Consider the following 19,283-nt stretch of genomic DNA (forward strand, 5'->3'; position numbering starts at 1 on the left):
GAGTTTAATAAATTGAGCTCTAAAGTTTATGTAGTAGTGTGTATTCCTCTCAAACCTAGAGGTCTTTCAGACATTATGCAATTTAACAAAACAGAAAAATAAAATATATCACTATTTTTAAAAATTACACAATTGTAAAGCTATTTTGAGGTAAATTAGCAGTTCTCTAAACTTCGTCCTCTTTCATCATGACTCAGTGTTATGGCCAAAGATATGCCCATTTGAAACTTTTTCAATAATCGATGTGTTTTAGAAATCAGACTGAACTACTAACAACTGGAGGAGCCGTGTTGAAACAGCTGTGGAATCGGTAGTGCTTTAAGCATCCCAACAGAACAAAAGCTCAAGCAAAAATCTAAGTTAACGCTACCGCCCCACTTCATTGTAGTAAATGACTGTGGCCTCTCCAGCTACAATCTGAGAATCTCGAGGTGTTTTGAAAAAAGAAATGACTTGCAGTGACAAGCAAGGGGCTGGTGTCAGATGGGGGATTCTGTACAGCCTGGTGCCTCCACTTAATAGCTAAGTGTAAATATGCAACCAAACCAGTCATGGTCATCTCTGCCCTCCTTCCCACAATTGGTATAACTGTGTTCAAGTAATAATGTGTAAAAGTGCAAAAGATTATTATTAATAAAGTTTTCTGACAGTAAAAGTTCTTATGAAAAGCAAGGAAGCGCCTCAAATCCATTCTTTGAAAAGTTGGGTATAAACTATATATATAAGTATTAGGCTGATAATGATCTCACAGTTTCTTTAATAACAACAAAACCAGTAGTCACCAGAACTACACTCTTTATTCAACTTCCTTGTTTCAAAGAGTCATGGTGTTTTTTACAGTAGAGAGAGTGCTTCTGGCACATGCTATCAGAGCCAAGGCAAGCTGAGCCTCAGCATCTCCCTCTGAGTCCTGGAGGAGTGGCAGTTATAGAAAATCCAATCAGAAACAGAAGGGGAATACCAGTAAAATGAGAACCCCAAATCAAGGCTTGGCTTTGGGCTTGAGCTGTGATCCTTGAGACATCCAGGTGGGACCAAGTTTAAGCCAGAGAAAAAGCTCATTCCCAGGAAATACTGTGACTCATTCGCAAGCAAGCAAGCACAGAGCAGACTCATTTAGGGTGAATGTTCAGCAGGTTTACAGTACTATGAATCCACAGAGGGATGCAACATACTCCTCCTTCACGCTGGGGAACTCACTCTAGCCTTTCCAATTAACTCCAGAAGGCCAAGGCTCTTTAACTCTTTTATTAATTAATTCAGCATAATTTTACATCTGTCTATTCTGTGTCAGGCCTTGCACTGCGTGCAGAGGACAAAGAGAGGACTTAACAGTCCTTATCTTCGGGAAATTCAGAATATGACAGAAAAATCATATATTTATAGATAAGCCATTGTTATTCAATATAAAAAGCACACAGTGAGGAGTCAGGCAGACTTGGCCCTCAAGGTGTTCACAGCCTAGCAGAGGTCCTGAGGGCACAACACAGACGACGACACAAGACAGCCCGTGTAAGGCCCAAAGGGAGGCTCAGACTGCATTCTGGCAGCACAGGTAAGGATGACACATCTACTGAATAAGGCAGTGGGGAAAATTCACAACCTACTGGAGAAGACTTAGCAGCCTAAACTGGCTGAAGTGGAAGTACTGAACCCCACTGCTCTAGGGAGGAGGCTGTGCAGCCTCAGGCTGGCCTCTGCATGTCCCTTGGGCTATCCGAGAGGAAGGGTGCAAGGTCTCTTACCAATGGCTGCAGTTGCATATCCTGTGGATACCTGAGGGAGGCTGGTGACCAGGAAAAAAGGTCCAAATAACAAGGGCCAAATAACAAAGGCCTAAGGTAAATATATGGAGCCTAAGAGGAAAGAACCATGAGTTAGGGAGCATGAACAGGATCAGAAGGTTGACCAGGTGGGAGCTTGGGCTGGGTACATGCCAGCAGTAAGAGGCCCCTGTTGGTGCTTTCCTGCACTTCCAGTGGTGGGCCACCTGTGTTAGATCCATCCTAAGGGTCCAAGGACAGAGTGGGGGCATCTGAGAGCCAAGGACCACAGCCTTTGTAGTCCTTTCTTCGTGCTTCCATATTGTAGGCCTTCAGTCTGCTTTCCTCTTTTCTTCACAGCTGCCATCACCTGCCCTATCTTTTCCATTCTACCAACCTGAGAGTGACTGAAATGGGCTCAGTAAGGACACCAGTATCACAGTATAGGTCCTGGGGCCTTGAAGCTCTTGGGTAATTGGCACAAACAGATTTGGAGTGCCTACGGCTATTTTTGCTCACCTAGAGCATGAATAATTGAACCAGCTTTATTAAAGTTACAGGGCTGGCGAGGAACTTACCTGCAGCCTAACCTGCTTCCCTATGCAGGCCTCTTTCTGTTCTTTCAGGGCAACGGCTCCAGCCTATTGCCACTTCTTTTTCACAGCAACCACCATCTACACCATCTCTCTAGCCTAGGCCTCTTGCATGTGCTATTCTCTCTTCCTAAAGGTGCCAGGACTCCTATCTGCTGTTCTTTTTCTGCCCAGCTCTCATCACCTACTCTGTTCCTCTAATCCTCATTCTGGATTATGCTATTTCCAAATCCTCTTTCCCTGCTGTTCCTGAAATGTGCACATAGTCCCTTCACCTATTAAGAGTTAAATAGCTAGTCACTAAGGAGAAGCAAACATGAGGCAAAGGGGAAGGAGAAAATGAAGGGCAATTTAGAGATGGATGAGACATCATATGAGTACTGGTACCGGACATCTGTGGTCCACATTGGCATGTGAGGTCCTTTACTTGACTCCCTTCTTGGGTGGTCCCAAAAAAGTCTTGGTATTCTCATTCTCTCCATTCTTTAGCCCTGATTGTAAAATTTAGCCATCTTCCCTATTTCTACTTGGAGTATGGTGCTCAGGAAAGCTTTGCTGAACAGGAAGTTTTTACTACTCAGGAGGGGGCTACCTATTTAATCATCTCTCCTTCTCCAGTTCCTCCCTGCACCACTAAGTCTGTCCACCCCCAAACCCCACCTCCTTCTACTTGCCAACTTGAAAGAAGTCTTCTTTGACAGTGAGCTTCATACTAAGTAGTAGAAGTAAGTAATCATCATTTCACCTAACAACTGAAGGCCCTACATCAATGAAGAACCCCAAATGATTTTCAACCAGGGAATGGCAACAGAAGGCACCTTACATTATCCACAGGCACTCAAGAAATATTTAGATAAATGTATACATGAATGATTGAATGATCATAGCTGACTACTGGGAAGATAACTGGCAAATGTATGAGGGGCTAAGGGAATTTTTAAAAGTCTAAGACATGGGCTTAAGCCATATGCTGAAGTAGGTGAAGTCGATCTCTACTTTCCTCCTATAGGACTCTTCTCTCATCTGACTGGTGCAACTACCAGCCTTCTGGGCTATGTTCCACCACTAAGACTTGCTGTCCAAGGTCATTACCTAGCACCACACATATTTAGCTGATACCAGTTTAAGGCATTATATTCCTAAAATAGGAACAAAAAAGAAGTCTCTCATGATAGAATTTCTCTCACAATAAAGTTATAGGAGAAACAATATAAAGAGCAACCAATCTGGTATCTGAGGGACCCAGCAGTGGCAAAGTTAAACCCCAAATCTATTGGACAAAGAGGCATCCCCACTTCACAAATAGCGATTTCAGTAGGTCCAAACAAACAGGTCTGATTCAGAGGTTTGGAGGTCCAGAGACCTTCCTACTGGTGAAGACCTCCACCAGTAAAGGAAATGGCTGGGCCAGAATAACAATCTGAGAAAAACAAACTTGAGGGAAACCCAGCAGCCTGCTCAAGCCCTGAGTCAAATGACCCCAGGCACAATAAAGATGTAACTAAGACAATGACAGGAGCTGCCATCGCACCAACTTAGAGCCTAATATGTACAACTATCCCACCAGCTGCATCTAGTTTCTTGCATTTTCTCCCTCTTCTAGCCTCATAAACTGTGAGCTCCTTGAGGGCAGAGACTGTGGGAAGTTTTGTCCAATACTTTATAGTCCTAACCCATGTCTTTTTCTCATCAGAAACCATCCTAATAAATGAACTTCAGGTTCATCTTTCACTGAAGAAAAAAACAATAACGAATACTAGTATTGTGCTTCTCATTTTTTCCCTAGAAAATAATGCTTTCTGGATGAGAAAGGGAAGGTTGAGCAAAGCTACAAAGCTGGCGAAGGTAGGTTCTACTGTTTTGCCCAATTCCTTTATGATAAGAGAGCCTGTAGAGCTTTGAGCAAGATTAGAAGGATGTGGGTGTTTCTGTTATTAAAAATTGAACAATTGATCCAGATCATTCTTTGTGCCATGACACCTGCTTGTAACCTTACACCTGGATGAGGAGTAAGTCATTTGAAAAGATGACTCCTCTGATTTCCATTTTGAGATAAGAGTCCTATATGCATCCAGGACTTGCTGATCATAGAGCATACACTCTGCCTTTCCTTGGGATGGGAAGAAGAGAAATCATAGAACCAATCCTCTCATTTTACAGATGGAGACCTGAGATCCAGAGAGTTCAGGCCACATGTCCACAATCCCAAAATAGGCAGTGTCTGGCCCAGGATCACATCATGGTCTCCCAACTCACACGGTTCAGTGCTATTTCCACTGCAGTAGCTATGGCATAGTTTTCATTTTTGCTCTCTGGAGAGAGAGAGAGAGAGAGAGAGAGAGAGAAAAAAAAAAAGGGAGAGAGTAGAATATTGAGTTTTGAGATTCTCTCTAGACTTTAGTAACCTCTGTTATCCTGGCCTTCATTATCCTGGCTGTGGTTGCCTTCTACGGTTTCCTTTCCATGGGTAGTTGGATCCTAAGCCAATTAGTTTTGAGTTGGCTGAGAGTTTCCACCAGGGCTAGTGCAGTCCCCTTGCACGTGGCTCAGGATCTCTTGATCTGTAAATAGGCGGAAAGCAATCTGCTCACACTCCCGCTTGGTCCCACACTCAAACAAACACCCAAACAAGCCCTCCTCCAGAGCAGCCAAATCAGAGTAGCCACAGGGCCCACAGTGCAAGATCCAGGGGTGAGACCAGCAGGCAGCCTCCAAGGGGGTCTGATTGAGGTAGATGCCAAGGTTGACCCTTCGTTTCCTACTGGTTGGGTGTGAGTACAAGAGCCATGATTCTGACAGTGTTCTAGTTTCCTGCTGTAGCCTCAGTGAGCTGTCCAGCAACGGGCTCTGCTGACTGGTAGAAGTATCTTTGCCAGTAGGGTTCTGGCACCCATGTGGGATCTCCAGGGGCTGAAAACTCACCACACTGCCTTGGCAGCCATGTGGGGGCTCACAGAGCTGTGGGCTAAGCGCCAGTCTCTCAAAGTATTCACCATGGTCAGTGCTGAGAGCCTCTGCCCGGCACCTCTTTGGTGTCCGGGCACTGCAATACAGCACAGGGTAGCCGGCCCTCCCGGTCACCTCTGCCACTTCGCACTCCACTGTCACCATGGGCTTAATGAACTTGCCATGGTGCCATGTGGCCCCTAAGTCATCACTGTAGATCATTAGGGAGTGAGGCCTAGCTTTACATGGTAGCTGAAAGCAAAAGAACCAGTGAGGGATGTAGTAGGCATATGCAGGGATGACCAGCCTCCCCGACTGCAGCTGAATGCCATGACCTGGGCCCACAGCAAATGTGGCCCAACGCTTCACCTCTGGGCCAATGACCTCCTGAGTCAGGTCCCGCACATTACTCCACGAATAGCCAGAATCCTGACTGCAGATGAAACAGAGGCGGGCTGCATTCCTGCCTGACATAATCTGTTGACGCTCGGTGACATGGCCCCGCACGCAGATGAAGAATAGATACACACAGCCACTCTTCTGCTCCCACACAGGACAGGGGTTCATAGTCCGATGGCCAGGTAATATGGCTTCCATCAGTGGCTTCATGGGTTCCCACTAGACAAGAGTAAGGGAGAGAGAGCAGGAATGAGAGACTAATAAGAAGACATGAGGCTCATTAAAATCATTACTTTCCAGAGAAAAGAAATGGTATTGAAATCTATAATAGTGTGATGGCCCAAGTAGTCAATAAATTCTTATGTTGCCCCATCTGTCTGAAACACTCTTCCTCAGTTTGTCTAGATGCCCAATTTATCACCCAAAACCCAACTAAGAAGTTACCTCCTTTATGAAGCCTTCCATGAAACTCCCTCCCCCCTTTTACTAATGGCATCCAATCAGTGGCTTCCTCTTTGTACATAGAGTTATAGCACTTAGTATAATATAGCACTTACTACATATAATTTTTTGTGACTGACTCCTTCCCTAAACTATGACTCTTTTGAGGATAGAAACCAAATTATTCTAATTTTGTATCTCCAGTGCCCAGGACATGATAGAAGCTAAATAAATATATTTTAAAAGACAGGAAGACACCAAAAAAAGAAGGGGAGGGGAGGGGAGGGAAAAAGAGGGAAGGGAAAGGTAGGGAAGGGAAGGAAAGGGAAGGGAAAAGGAAAGGAAGAAACGCAAAGCAAGGCAGACAGGGAAGTTTTAGGCAAATAAAGGGAAATTTAAGACAAAGATTTTTTTACTTCCTTTACTACCCTGGGGAGGTATTTGTAACAGCATCATCAAAAACTCAAGCATGAAGACAGACACTTAGTAAACTCTGCCTTCATCACTTATTGTGTGCCCTGGGAAAGTTACTTGATCTTCCTTTATCTTAGTTTCTTCATCAGTTAAACAGAGGATATAATAACATGCTCAGGGAGGAGTTGTTGCAAGGAAAAAATGAGATAATGCCTAATTAAACACAAAGACAGGTCTAATTTCCTTAATATATTTAAAAAATGATATTGGAAATTGATCAAGAAAATTTCCAGAAACCCAACAGAAATGGGCAAAAAGAAAGATCAGACAACTCACAGAAAGAGAAAAAAATATATTTATATATATATTCAACCTCACATATAAAAGAGAAAAGCAAATTAAAATTAAATTGCCACAGTATTTTTCATCTAAGAAACTGACATCATAAACTTTGATAATACTCTATTGGCAAAAAAAAAAAAGTGAAGAAACAGACACTCTCATGTATGAAATGAAAAATGGTTCAACATTATGTAGGACATATCAAAATTACACATGTATTTATCCTTTCCCTGCAAGCCTAATTCTGGGAATTTATCCTAAGATATACCTGCCATCAAATTCAGTATGTGTAAGATTATTCACTGTGGCATCGCTTGAAATAGCAAAATATTGCAAACAACCCAAATATTCATCAATAGGGGACTGGTTAAATGAACACACTATGAAAGAGGTGAAAAAAGAAAAAGGAAAGCCTCTCTATATTGATATGGAAAGATCACCATAATATATTGTTAAATGAACAAAGCAAAATACAGAATATTATATGCAGTATGCTACTTTTTACATAAAAAATGTGGACAAAAGGGACTTCCAATTACAGCAAACTAGGTAATCTGAACCAATGCTTCCAGTGAGACTAGAACAGATTGATAAAATATTACAACAAAAACATCTGTCTGAAAGCACCAGAGAGCAAACAAGGCAATGAAGAATCACAGGCCAAGAACTGAGAGAAGTTCATTCAGAGAAGTTGGCCTGGTATTTCAAGTCCCTTTTCCCCTCGGAATATCTCTTTAATTCTCAGAGAGATCACTGAAAGGCTGAGAAGCTGAGCAATTCATCTGATAGATTCATGGAGCTAAAAGATGAAAAATAGAGGTTCTGGTAAACCCTCATGCTTTAAGTTGGAATGCTAAAGGCTAAATCCCAGGAGTAAGGGAGAAATGGATACCTCTCTCACGACCACTCTAGAAAACTGGCTGGCATTATCTACTGAGGTGGAACATCGACATACCCTATGACCCAGTAATTCCATTTCTAGATATAAAACTAACAAAAATACATGCACATAGTACTGAAAAACACATACAAGAATATTCGGAGCAGCATTATCTATATACATAATATCTAACCCAAATAAGCAACAACAGTAAAATGGATTATCTGTACAGTCATACAATGGACTACTACATAACAATGAAAATGAACAAATCACAGCTGTCACAACAATCTGGGCAAACCTCAAAAATATAATATTGGACAAAGAAGACAAACATGAGCATAGTAATTACCTTTGGGAAGGACAGAGGTGGCATAACAGAAGCTTCTGAGGTGCTGGCAATAATACTCTATTTCTTGGGCAGAGTGGCGAGTCCACAAGTGTTAGCTCTGACAATTCAGAGCTGACATTTATGTTTTGTACATTTGACCCATATGTTATGCCTTATGTTTTCTATATGTTATCATCGTACATTAAAAGTTTTAAAAGGGAATAATATATACTTGTATTTGTTTCTGTAAGAAGAAGCAGTAGAATACATAAGAAACAATAGTGACTACCTATAGAAGGCAGAGGACTGGGAACGACACCTTTTTATATTGTTTGTATTTATTAGCTTTATGAATGTATTAACTATCCGAAACAAAAAAATAAGATTCAAAATTTTTTTTTAATTCCTATATGGATGGGCAAAACATATTAAGCAAAGTTCAGATCACAGAATCTCAGAATCATAAGGACCTAGTGCTAATGCCCATCCTACAGAAGATTTTCCTCTAAGTCTTCTGGTTAAAGGCCATTCAGTCTCTCCTTGAACTAGTCTAAGGACAGGAAACTCACTATCTCTGGGGCAGCCCATTCTCTACCAGAGGTACTGTAAATGCTTCAAATACACTTGCCAAAGTCAATGTAATCTCTGCGTAGAAGCCCACTTTCCTCCATGAAGCTCTCTCAAATTGCTAACTAATTGAAGACTGCATCCTAAATCTTCCCAAATGGCACTGTTCCTCTCTGTAAATTATGTATGAGAAGTTCACATCAATGTCTGACTCCATTTTAAACTCCTGGAGGTAGGACCTCGGTTCCCTGTAACTCTCTGGGAATCAAGGCCCAGAAGGTCACCAGTGAGAGAGGGCAGTCAGGCCTTCCTTGAGGAGTTGGAAGGCACCCACAAAGCCGACTCCAGAGCCTGACAGATATCGTCAACAAGAGGAGATAAAGTACTGTGGATGTCAGAGAAAAGAAAAGTTCATTTCTAGATGTGAAGAATCCAAGGAGAAATCACCTTTGATTATGCTCACCTTCAACTCACCAACTTCAAGAAACACCTTAAATGCCGTGGTCCACACAATAGCTTCTCTGATTTGCAAAGGCATTTGAACTCCTTCTAAGGAAACACCCCAATCTTAGTGGACCTGCCGTGCGACACTTGTGGATTTTTTTGTGGGAGTTTTGGACAGTTACATTTGTACACAGCTCTGCTTTCTCTCTGCAATTCAGTTGTGCAAGTTCAGTTGTGCAGAGTCTATCAACTTTTGAATTGCCTCACTTCACAACATCTCCCCTGACTTAATGCCTGGTTCATAGTAGGTGCTCAATAAATGTTTGCTGAAGAAGAAAGATAAAGCAATATAGAAAAGAGAAAGGAGAGAGGAATGGACGAGAGATGGAGGAAGAAAGAAAGGACTGAAGGAAGGAAGAGGAAGAAGGGAGAGAGGAGTAAAGAGAAGAATGATTATGGAAATGCTCTAGACAGAAACAACACTCTATAACACCTCTTGTGTCTCCTCTCTTTTCCGAGTAACAACAAGGGGACTGGGGAAAAGATTTAATTTTCTATTGTCACCTGGGAATAGAGCCTGTCTCCTCAGCACCCTGTGTGGAAACAAACACTTTATGGATAGCACTGAATAGAGAAGTAATAGCTGCAAACTCATTTGGATGATTAAGATTGCTCAGATCAACAATCTTAACCAGGATCCAGTAAGGTGTAAGAAATCCACCAGACTGCTACTCCTTTTAGGAACAAGAAAAAAATTATTGGGCAGGCTAGTCATTGAAAAGTCAGAAGGTCAGCCATCTGTACTTGGTTGAGGAAAAAATGATTTGGGGCAGATATGTCAAATATAAAGTTAACATGAAGCTGAAAGAATCAGTAAGCTAAAGATGAAAGCCTCAGAATCTAAATGATTTCAACTATCTGGGGCAATGGGATTTAGACAAGCTGAGGCTTGACAGATATAAAACAAGTCTTGGGCTTAAAAATCTACATGAAGAAACATGACTGAAACATGGCTGAAGAACAATAATTGGAACGACCAAAAAGTATATGAAAAGATACTCAACATTGTAAATAATTAGGGAAGTGCATATCAAAACCACAATGAAATATTATCTCAGACCCATTAGAATGCCTACTATTAAAAAAAAATAATAATAAGGTTGGGGAGAAATTGCAACTCTTGTGCAATGTTAGTGGGAATACAAAACAGTTTAGTCACTGTGGAAAACAGTATTGAGGCTCCTCAAAAAATTAAAACTAGAACTACCTCATAATCCAGCAATTCTACTTCTAGGCATATATCCGAAGAATTGAAAGCAATATCTCAAAGATATTTTCACACCATGTTCATAGCAGCATAATTCACAATAGCCAAAAGGTGGGAGCAATCCAAGTGTCCATCGACAGATGAACAAACAATATGGATAAACTGATGAACCAATAAACATACAATGGAATATTATTCAACCTTAAAAAAGGAACTCCTGCCATATACTACAATATAGATGAACCTTGAGGACAGTCTACTAAGTGAAATAAGCCAATCACAAAAAGACAATTACTCCATGATTCTATTTATATGAGGTACCTAAAGTAATCAAACTCATAGAAACAATGAGAATAGTAGCTACTAGAGGCTGAGAGAGGGGGAAATGAGTTGTTCAATGTATATAGAAGTTGTAATCATGCAAGATGAAAAAGTTCAAAAGATCTGTTGCACAACAATGTGCCTATGATTAACAACACTGCAATGTACACTTACAATAATTGGGACGGAAAATTTTATTAGATGTATTTTATCACAATTTAAAAAGAATGGAAAAGACTTGATGGTTTTAGCTGACCATCTACTTAATATTACTCAACTGTGTTATGCTACTACCAAAAAAGTAAAGGCTACTTTGCTTTAGGCTGCATGAAAAGAATACAAGATGTAAGGTCCACCTCATCGCTGGGGTGGCTCTATCCCTGGGGTCCTCAGTTCAATTCTGAATACCATTCTTTGAAAAAAGACACTGACATCCCAGACTACATCCCAAGGACAGTAATCACAGTTTTCAAGGGCCCAGAAACCAAATCAAGATTGTGACCTAAGAAGCCACTAAAAGAACTAAAGTTGTTGAGCCTCAAAAATAGAAGACTCAGAGGGCATGAATACCACCTTCAGGTATATCAAAGAGCAGTCTCCATAGAAGGGACTTTACTATGTATAGATTGACTGTCCCAGAAGGCAGAACAAAACCAACGGGTAATTATAGGAGTATAGATCATATCATTCTCACAAAAAGTTAACAGTTGTCAGAGGATTAAGTTCCTTATTTGAGGAGTTGTGTAAGCAGACCTTTTATAGAAAATAACTAATGTTGAGTTCCTACTATATAATTACTATTAATGACATTTTGCAGGTAATTAAAGAGAGAAGAGTCAAGTATCCAAGGTCATACAGCCAATAAATGGTAGGTCTTGCCTGACTCCAAAACCATGCTCTTAACCACTAAGCTATTAGCAGCTACCAATGGAATACAGATTTCTATACTGGGAAAGAAGATGGTCTGATGATTCTTCTAACTTCAAGATTCTACAATGAAGTAAATCAGAGAATAAAAGTAAATAGGATAAAAAGAAGAGAAAATGACTTTAAGGGGACACACTTATGAATGTGTGTGACTACTGGGTAGTAAGGTTATATAACAGGTATGGTCTAAAAAAAAAAAAAAGTGCTTAATGGCCTAGCTGTCTATGATAGAAAGCAGGATAACATGACCACAGACAATGCCTGTCCTGGAAGAAATAAAAGAGATCCAAGTTGGGCTCCCAGCTGGGCTGGATGGCTGGGCCTCTTTGCAGGTTAGTGATACAAGCAGAGGTTTGGTCCTGGGAAGCCATGAGAAGACTCATGACAAGAGAAAGAGCAGGGACTGGAAATTCCCTGAAATTAAAAACTTTTCCACAGGGAAATATGAGCAAGTCATCAAAGGTAAAGACAGTGGCCGCAAGACCCACCTTCAAAGACAGGAGTTGCACTGTAACAGCAAAACAAGGGATCCCTATAGTCATGAAGTTTTAATGGTGAGATTTCTGTAGGTAGAAAAGTAGGGCAGGTTAGGGAAATTACAGTACCTATTATAAAGATATATATCTTTATTTACAAAAGACTCAAATCCATTGTCTCATTTGATCCTCACTTCAGCCAGTTCTAGGAGATAAAGGAAGGCAAGGATAAGAAAAGGGAGATCTGTATGATTTTACTGATATGTAGAATTTAAGGAACAAACTAAATGAAAATAGAGTCACAAATACAGAGAATAGTCTGGTGACTATCAGAGGGGAGGAGGACTGAGGGACTGAATGAAAAAGGTGAAGAGATAAAGTACAAATTAGTAGTTATAAATTAGTCATGGGGATGTAGAGTACAGCACAGGGAATACAGTCCATATTAGTGTAAAGGCTATGTGTAGAGACAGGTGAGTGCTAGAGTAATCAAGATCACTTCGTAAGTTATACACATGTATAACCATTGTACTACATACCTGAAACTAATATAAAATAATTTTAAAAAATAAGACATACACATAAAATATTTTTTTTCAATGTAATCAGGTCGTAATTGTTGCCAGTACCTTGTGGTTTTCCATGCAAATTAAGCCCATCAGAAAACATCGAACATAACCTTGAGAAGCATTTTTTTGCCTTGATATTTATGAATATCATTTAAAATATTAGCAATTACTATTTTTGAGTGCTTACTGTACTTTATGCCTAGCAAGCACTGCCAAGTCTAACTTTTACAGCACCATCTCCAGAAGGTGGGCTTTTTAGCTTCGTTTATGCTTAAGGGAACGGACTACAGCAAACTGACAACCTGGGCAAAGTAATAACTCTGAGAAGAGGCCGAAACCAAGTCTGCAGTGATATGTGCTCCATCCCTCCCCAGTGTTATTCCAATTCACTTTCCCCCCAGGTGGATGGAGTTTTAATATTTCTATATTGGTAGCCATTAAAATTTTTTTGAGGAAAAAAAAAAAAAAAACAGATCTGAAACAACCCTGGCAGCTCACAGGTCCAAGGACAGCAACTACTTTACTCTCTAAAAATGCAGTAAAAATATGCTACTTAGGCACAAGGACTCCAACTCCAGTTCTGCTACTTATTAGGTGTTTGCCCAAGGCAAATCACTTCATTCTCAGCCCATTCCCTCCTGTAAGATGGGGATACTATGTATCTCACAAAAAAGCATGAGTTAGGAAGAGAATGGTTGTTGTCATCCTACACCCCCAACCCACCATTTGCTAGTTGTGGTCCTGGACAAGTTACCTACTCTTGAAGTACCAGGATCCCACGTTAGCAACCCTGGGCTAACAATGCTTACTTCCCTGGCTGACTTACAAAGATAAAAGAGAATGTGAATGAAATGTATATCACATGAATCACGGAGGCTTCTGGAATCAGACCAAGTTTGAAGCCTGATTCAGTTGCTTTTATAGCTGTATGACCTTGAGCAAGTGGATAGCTCTTCTAAGCCTGTTTCCTCATCTGTAAAATGTGACTGACAACAGCTCCTATGTCACAGAGCAGCTGTGAGGGTCAATGAGACCCTAGCAGACATGTGGTACTCAGTACATGAGAGCCGTTGTTTTCTTTATTTTTTTTCCTTCTCAGCTCCCACACAGGGCTTTGTCTGCACTGATGGGAAAAGGCACAGACTCTGAGTGCTCTGAGCAAATGTGGAAAGAAACCGAGGCCAAGGTCTAGATCTGGGACTAGGAGTCACCTGTACCAAGTGCCCAGTCCTCAACCCTCGCCTCAGCACCAGGTGGAGAGCATCCTCATCCCTGCTCGTGGAGCGCTTCTCTGCAAAGGCCAGGAGGGTGTTGGTGGGAGGCACATAGAGCAGGGCTGGGATCCGGTAGGTGATCCCTCTCTTGTCTTCCTGCTGGAACAGAGGGCAGTTGAAGGAGCACGATGTCACTTCTTCCATGACCTCTGCAAGGACAGGAGGCAGCTAAATGTGCGTCCATACCCAAATGCTGGCTTGTATACAAGTTCTGGTCTATTATTCCATTTCTGGAGATCACCAGGAGGCAGAGATATAAATACACACACACACACACACACACACACGTAACATCATGGCCTCAACAGCACAAAGTAAACAATATGCATTCTCATTTGATGAATCTATCCTCCAGACTCTGTGGGAATCCTATGCAGCCTTTGTTCAAGTATGTCTCTCCAGAGATTCTGCATATGCTTCTGCCAAGCATCCAAGGGTACTACCAGGCTTCCAATGTCAATTTCTTGGCTTGGAGTTTTCAGGCCATTTGGGTCATATAAATATAAATCCAAATCCATATGGTGGAATGCCTGTGGTTAAGAATTCTCTGGAGGTACATTTTCCCTCTACTGGAACCTAGAATAAAAGGCAATCTTCTTTGTCATCTCTGTGTTAATAGTAAGATATTTTTCCCTAGTTCACCCCATCAGAGGGTGTAGATTTTCAAGAGATGTGGCTTCATGTGGGGATCTCAGTTCCGAATAGAATCTAACCCATGCAGGCCTGTAGTTTCATTCACTGTAACAGCAGGTCTATCTATTAAAGCCCAAGCTTCTAGATAACACCAGCAAACATCTAGGGTAGCTGAAGTCAGGTTAAGGAGCTAACTACTCTGGTTTCTCAGTTTACTCCTGGTTTTTAGGCCTTGGGGATTTCTTTTACTTTCTTGCAAATTTAGTTATAAAAGACTTTGGAAGTCTCTAGGTACATTTCTCAAAGAAAATCAGGTGTTCTGTTTCTCAGAGGCTCAAAAAGGGAATCAAGCTAGACAGACAGAACCAGGCTTAGAATTCTTTTTTCCTTCTCACTACCTATCATCCAAACCCTATCCTACATTTCATTTGTAAAAATTATCAAGCTGTAAGAATGAGGCCCATAAGGCCATACTCATTTTTTAATCAATATTTCTGGATACCTAACTCCAAGTCAAGCCATAAGGTAGATGCTGAGGAGACAGGAATCAGAGGTCCCTGCTCTCAAGAAACCCACATCCAATTGAGAGAAACACACACACACATGAACAATACAACATCGTATAATAAATGCTATTTTAGAGGTAAACACAAGAGCATATAGAAAAACAGAAAAGGGCAGCTGTCCACATCAAGGCAGGAGAGTATTTCTGGAGGGGTAATAACTGAGCCAAGTGTTTCATATTATAACTGTGCCTATAACATTCTTCTTTCAGATTCCACAAACCTCAACTCCTTCACCTTCGTCACCTCTGCTCAAACATCATCCAATTAGCAAGGCCTTCCCTGACAACTCCCCTGTGCTCCTTATCCCCTTTCCCTTCTCTATTCAACATGCCACTTATCATCTATACATTATATTTAATACATACTACAGAATAGACACTCCATAAAGAGCAGGCTTATGTCTGTTTTATTCATTGCTATATCTCTACACTTAATACCATGCCTGATAATTGATAGGCACTCAACTAATGACTGAATGAATGGGGTAAGCCAACTGCAGGGTGAAAAGGAGAAAGGCAGAGAGAGTGAATGCCAAAAGCCTATAGGTGACAGAAAACATAGTGATCTGTCGGAACTCTCAGTAATCCAGTATGACTATCATGGAGTCAAAAGCTGTGAGCAGAGAAGGATCAGCAGAGCCCAGATCCTGGGAGGCTTTAATATCTATTAAGGTGTTTATCTCAAACACAGGGAGCCATTCAAGAGTTTTTGGTAGAGGAATGGCATGATCAGGTATGCATTTTAAACCATATCTCGTGTAGCCTTGTGGGCAATGAACTGAAGGGGAAAGTTACACTGCTTTTGGCTACAGCCTCCTAGAGTCATTCAGGACAAAATTTCATCAATAGCATATGAATGATTCATTTAGTCACTATTTCTAACTTAGAGAAGAACCATGGCTCACTATCATGAGTGGTATGGGGAGAAGGTTTCCTGAGTTTAGAAGAAAAAGCTTCCCTCACTCCAACTCTGGGCTCTCAACAGCAGAAAGGCAAGAGTAAACTGTTTCTTTAAATTAAATTTATTGGGATGACATTGGTCAATATAAGTTTCAAGTGTACGACTCTATAATACATCATCTGTACACTGCATTGTGTGCTTACCTCCCAAAGCCTAGACTCCTTCCAGGTGAATTGTCTTCATCACACAATACTACAGCATCTCTCTGGCCCGTTCAGACTCTCCTGCCAGGGAGGGTCAGGCTTTCTTTTAAGTAAAGATCTGTCCCTGAGCCAACTGGTATAATGGTTAAGAACATAGGATTTGGCCCAGGCCAGAAGTAAATGACCTTGGGCATGTTATTTAACTTCCCTATGCTTCAGGATCCTCATAAAATTCAGTAGCGAGAGAATTAAGTTAAAAAGTTTAAATGGCTGTTAACAGGGCCCATAACATATATGAGCTCAATATATGACAGTAAATGTTTAAACTGTTAATCACTTAATATTCCAGTTTTATTCCTTGAAATCTGTGGAGGATGATGAAAAGGACAACCACAATTACAATTCCCCTTCCTAAGAGCATTTAAATCTCTCTACACCTCTGAGAGAGAGATTTTAAATGCTTATAAGCTAACACTTTAACTATAAGTTAATACCAACACTATTATCAGCCAATGTATGATTAGGTTAACATGAAAATACAACTCTCTGGATAATAAAAAAGAATGGAACATAGAATGGGCAGGGAGTGGGGAGGACAGACTAGAAAAAGGAATGGGAGAGTTAGTGGGGAGAGTACCAAAGGAGAACAACTTATCATATGGGATTGGAGTGATGTCCCAACTCTATTTCTTTATTGTGATTTTGTGCTAGTCAATTTCTCTAGGTCTCAAATTCCTTACTTGTAAAATGTGAATAATAATACCTACTTAAGATGATCAATATGAAGAACCACTCAAAAGTGCTTTATAAACTTTAAAATACCATAAGTAAGTCTTTATTATAAATTTTCATGTCTTCACAATTTCATTTATGGCTTTGCTATCGCTACAACAATTAGTCATTATTATTAGTTTTTATAATGATTATGCTGATCTTGTTGATGACCATGGTAACACAGATGGTGGTTCTGGCACTGACACCCAAACTATTTCACAGAAACTATGCTGGGAGATAGGGAAAGAGATACAGTTCTGCTTTAGAGTTGTTCATGTTAACAGAGAACTCATATTATTATTTGCTGCTCCATACAATCACCTTTAAATCAAGCCCTCCCTGCTCCCTTACTGGAGAGGGTATAGTGTAGCATGAATTTAAGTTTGACTCAGCTTTAACACTTACTAGCAAATCACTTTACCTCTGAACCTGTTTCTTCACTTGTAATGGGGATAATACTACTTCTCTGGCTCTAAACACAACGTAATTCCACGGGCTCCATTTAATCCTGTGCAGCAGGCAGCCACCAATGAACCCGAGGAGACCTCCCTACCTCATTTATTCACTCCTAACAATTAATATTTAAGAAGCATCCATCATATGTCAGGCTTTTGGAGATCCTGTAGTCCAAAACCCTCTCGTGGTACATGTGAGGAAACTCAGGCCCACAGAGAGGAAAAAACTTATGTACGGCCACTCTGCGAGTCAGTAGCAAAACCTGAACCAAGACCAAGGTCTCCTAAGTTCCAGCTCAGGGTTCTCTGGAGACCACATGCCCCTTTCTAGTTATAGGGTTTTCTTAGACTCAGTTTTCTTTCAGCTCTAAAATGCGAAATCAAAGGTTTAAGTTTGGCTTCAGTGAAAGTAAAATAAAAATAGCATTTGCCAAGAATATTCTCTTCCTGTGTCTGAGATGCTAACCGCCTGGGATGGCTCTGACTCAATACTCCCCCAAGACTGGACTTGACAGAGTGTGCTGCCGAACCTGTCTCCAAAGTCACACCGCCCCACTTTTCGGGGGCTCCCCAGTCTCCCAATCCCGCTCACCTGCGCAAAACTCCGGCTCCTTGTCTCTCTCCCGGCAGAGCTGAGCGCAGGGGCAGGCCCTCGCGTATCGGACACCAAAGCCCAGGAGAATGAGCAAGGCTGGGGAAACGGAGGCAGGAAAAAAAGAGGAAGAGACTGCGGACACTGGCACCAACCAGGAAAAGTGAACAAAGGGAGAAACACCGAGAAGCCGGAAGCTGGACGACCTGACACCCGCGACCAGCGTGAGCAGAAGCGAACGCCGGTTTGCGCGGAGGCCACATCCCGCGGGCGGTTGGGACCGGCGGTTGGCGCAGGCGCGGAGCCAGCCCCTCCCGTTCGGACTGGTGTAACCGAGGCCCCGCCCCCTCGCTGCCCAGCCTCGGACGTCCCCGTTTGCTCCAGTCCCCGCCCAGTCCCAGCCACGGCGAAGGACCTGCCCCTTCCTCTTTGACCACCCCAGCCTAAGTTCATTTCATTCTCTGCTCCTACCACGGTGCTTAACCGCCGCGAAGCTCCGTAGATCCGCCCTTCCATTTCCTTCCACTTCACCTCCGCTTCAACCTTCTGTCCTTACGCGCTTGTCTATTGGTTGCCAGTCTGTTGGTAGGTATCACCGCCTAAAACTTCCCTGGGTAGCCTGAGAATCAAGCCAAGGTTCCAGCTCTCAGAGAGGACTCCACAAAAAGGATAGGAGAGCCTGATTATTGGGCCACCCCAGCTGAAAAATAAAAATTATAATATATGTGTGTGCATGTGTATCTATATTAAGAAAATAATAGCATTAGATTATAGACCATTTTATCAAAAGCGTATAAGTCCATACTTATATGAATACGTGAATAAATGGAGAAGAAAGAACAGCTCTTCCTATAGTAGAATTCCAATTCATAAATGTAAACTGTGCACAGACTGGGGAAAATTATAGCTTATGCTGAACCAGCTTAGAAAAGCCCATTTTCCTCCTGGGAGTCTGGAATGTTGGTACATGCTAGGCAAAGGGGGCCCATATGACCAGCCCCCAATAAAACCCGTGGATTCCCTAGGCAGAAACATGGCACACATTTGCACTTTCATTGCTGGGGGGAACGTGTGCATAGTGTGACCCCTCATCAGAAGAAGAGAACATAAGGAAGCCTATACATAGATGCCTCCATACTTTACCTTTTTTTCTTATAATCTGATGTGCATCCTTACTACATCGCTTTAATAAATCTTAGCTGTAAG

The 19,283-nt window shown here is 41.6% G+C and overlaps 1 protein-coding gene across 5 annotated transcripts; it reads right to left on the reverse strand.

Moving 5' to 3' along the window:
- Nucleotides 1-775: 775 nt before the first annotated feature.
- On the reverse strand, nucleotides 776-18,772 carry NEU3 (neuraminidase 3). 5 transcript variants are annotated; one of them, XM_016161486.2, is made up of 3 exons: nucleotides 18,549-18,772; nucleotides 18,078-18,176; nucleotides 776-5,920 (listed from the first exon to the last, which is right to left on the reverse strand). In XM_016161486.2, the coding sequence occupies exons 1-3, from the start codon at nucleotides 18,591-18,593 to the stop codon at nucleotides 4,844-4,846; spliced, it is 1,221 nt and encodes a 406-aa protein (XP_016016972.2). In that variant the 5' UTR covers nucleotides 18,594-18,772; the 3' UTR covers nucleotides 776-4,843. The 5 variants fall into 5 exon arrangements, with proteins under 5 accessions (XP_016016972.2, XP_016016974.2, XP_036077118.1 ...); XM_016161488.2 differs by lacking the exon at nucleotides 18,549-18,772 and adding an exon at nucleotides 13,892-14,103 and having other exon boundaries at nucleotides 18,078-18,403; XM_036221225.1 differs by lacking the exon at nucleotides 18,549-18,772 and adding an exon at nucleotides 12,124-12,198.
- Nucleotides 18,773-19,283: the final 511 nt, after the last annotated feature.

The sequence above is a fragment of the Rousettus aegyptiacus genome, unplaced genomic scaffold (genome assembly GCF_014176215.1).
Source record: "Rousettus aegyptiacus isolate mRouAeg1 unplaced genomic scaffold, mRouAeg1.p scaffold_m13_p_5, whole genome shotgun sequence".
Taxonomy (NCBI): Eukaryota; Metazoa; Chordata; class Mammalia; order Chiroptera; family Pteropodidae; genus Rousettus; species Rousettus aegyptiacus.

Excerpts from the sequence above, each read along its gene's own strand:
- NEU3 (XM_016161485.2), bottom strand. The coding sequence starts at position 18,530 with ATGAACTTAGGCTGGGGTGGTCAAAGAGGAAGGGGCAGGTCCTTCGCC. Across the intron at positions 5,921-18,077 it reads GGAGCCGGAGTTTTGCGCAG|TGGGAACCCATGAAGCCACT; the intron begins GTGAGCGGGATT and ends ACTCTTGTCTAG.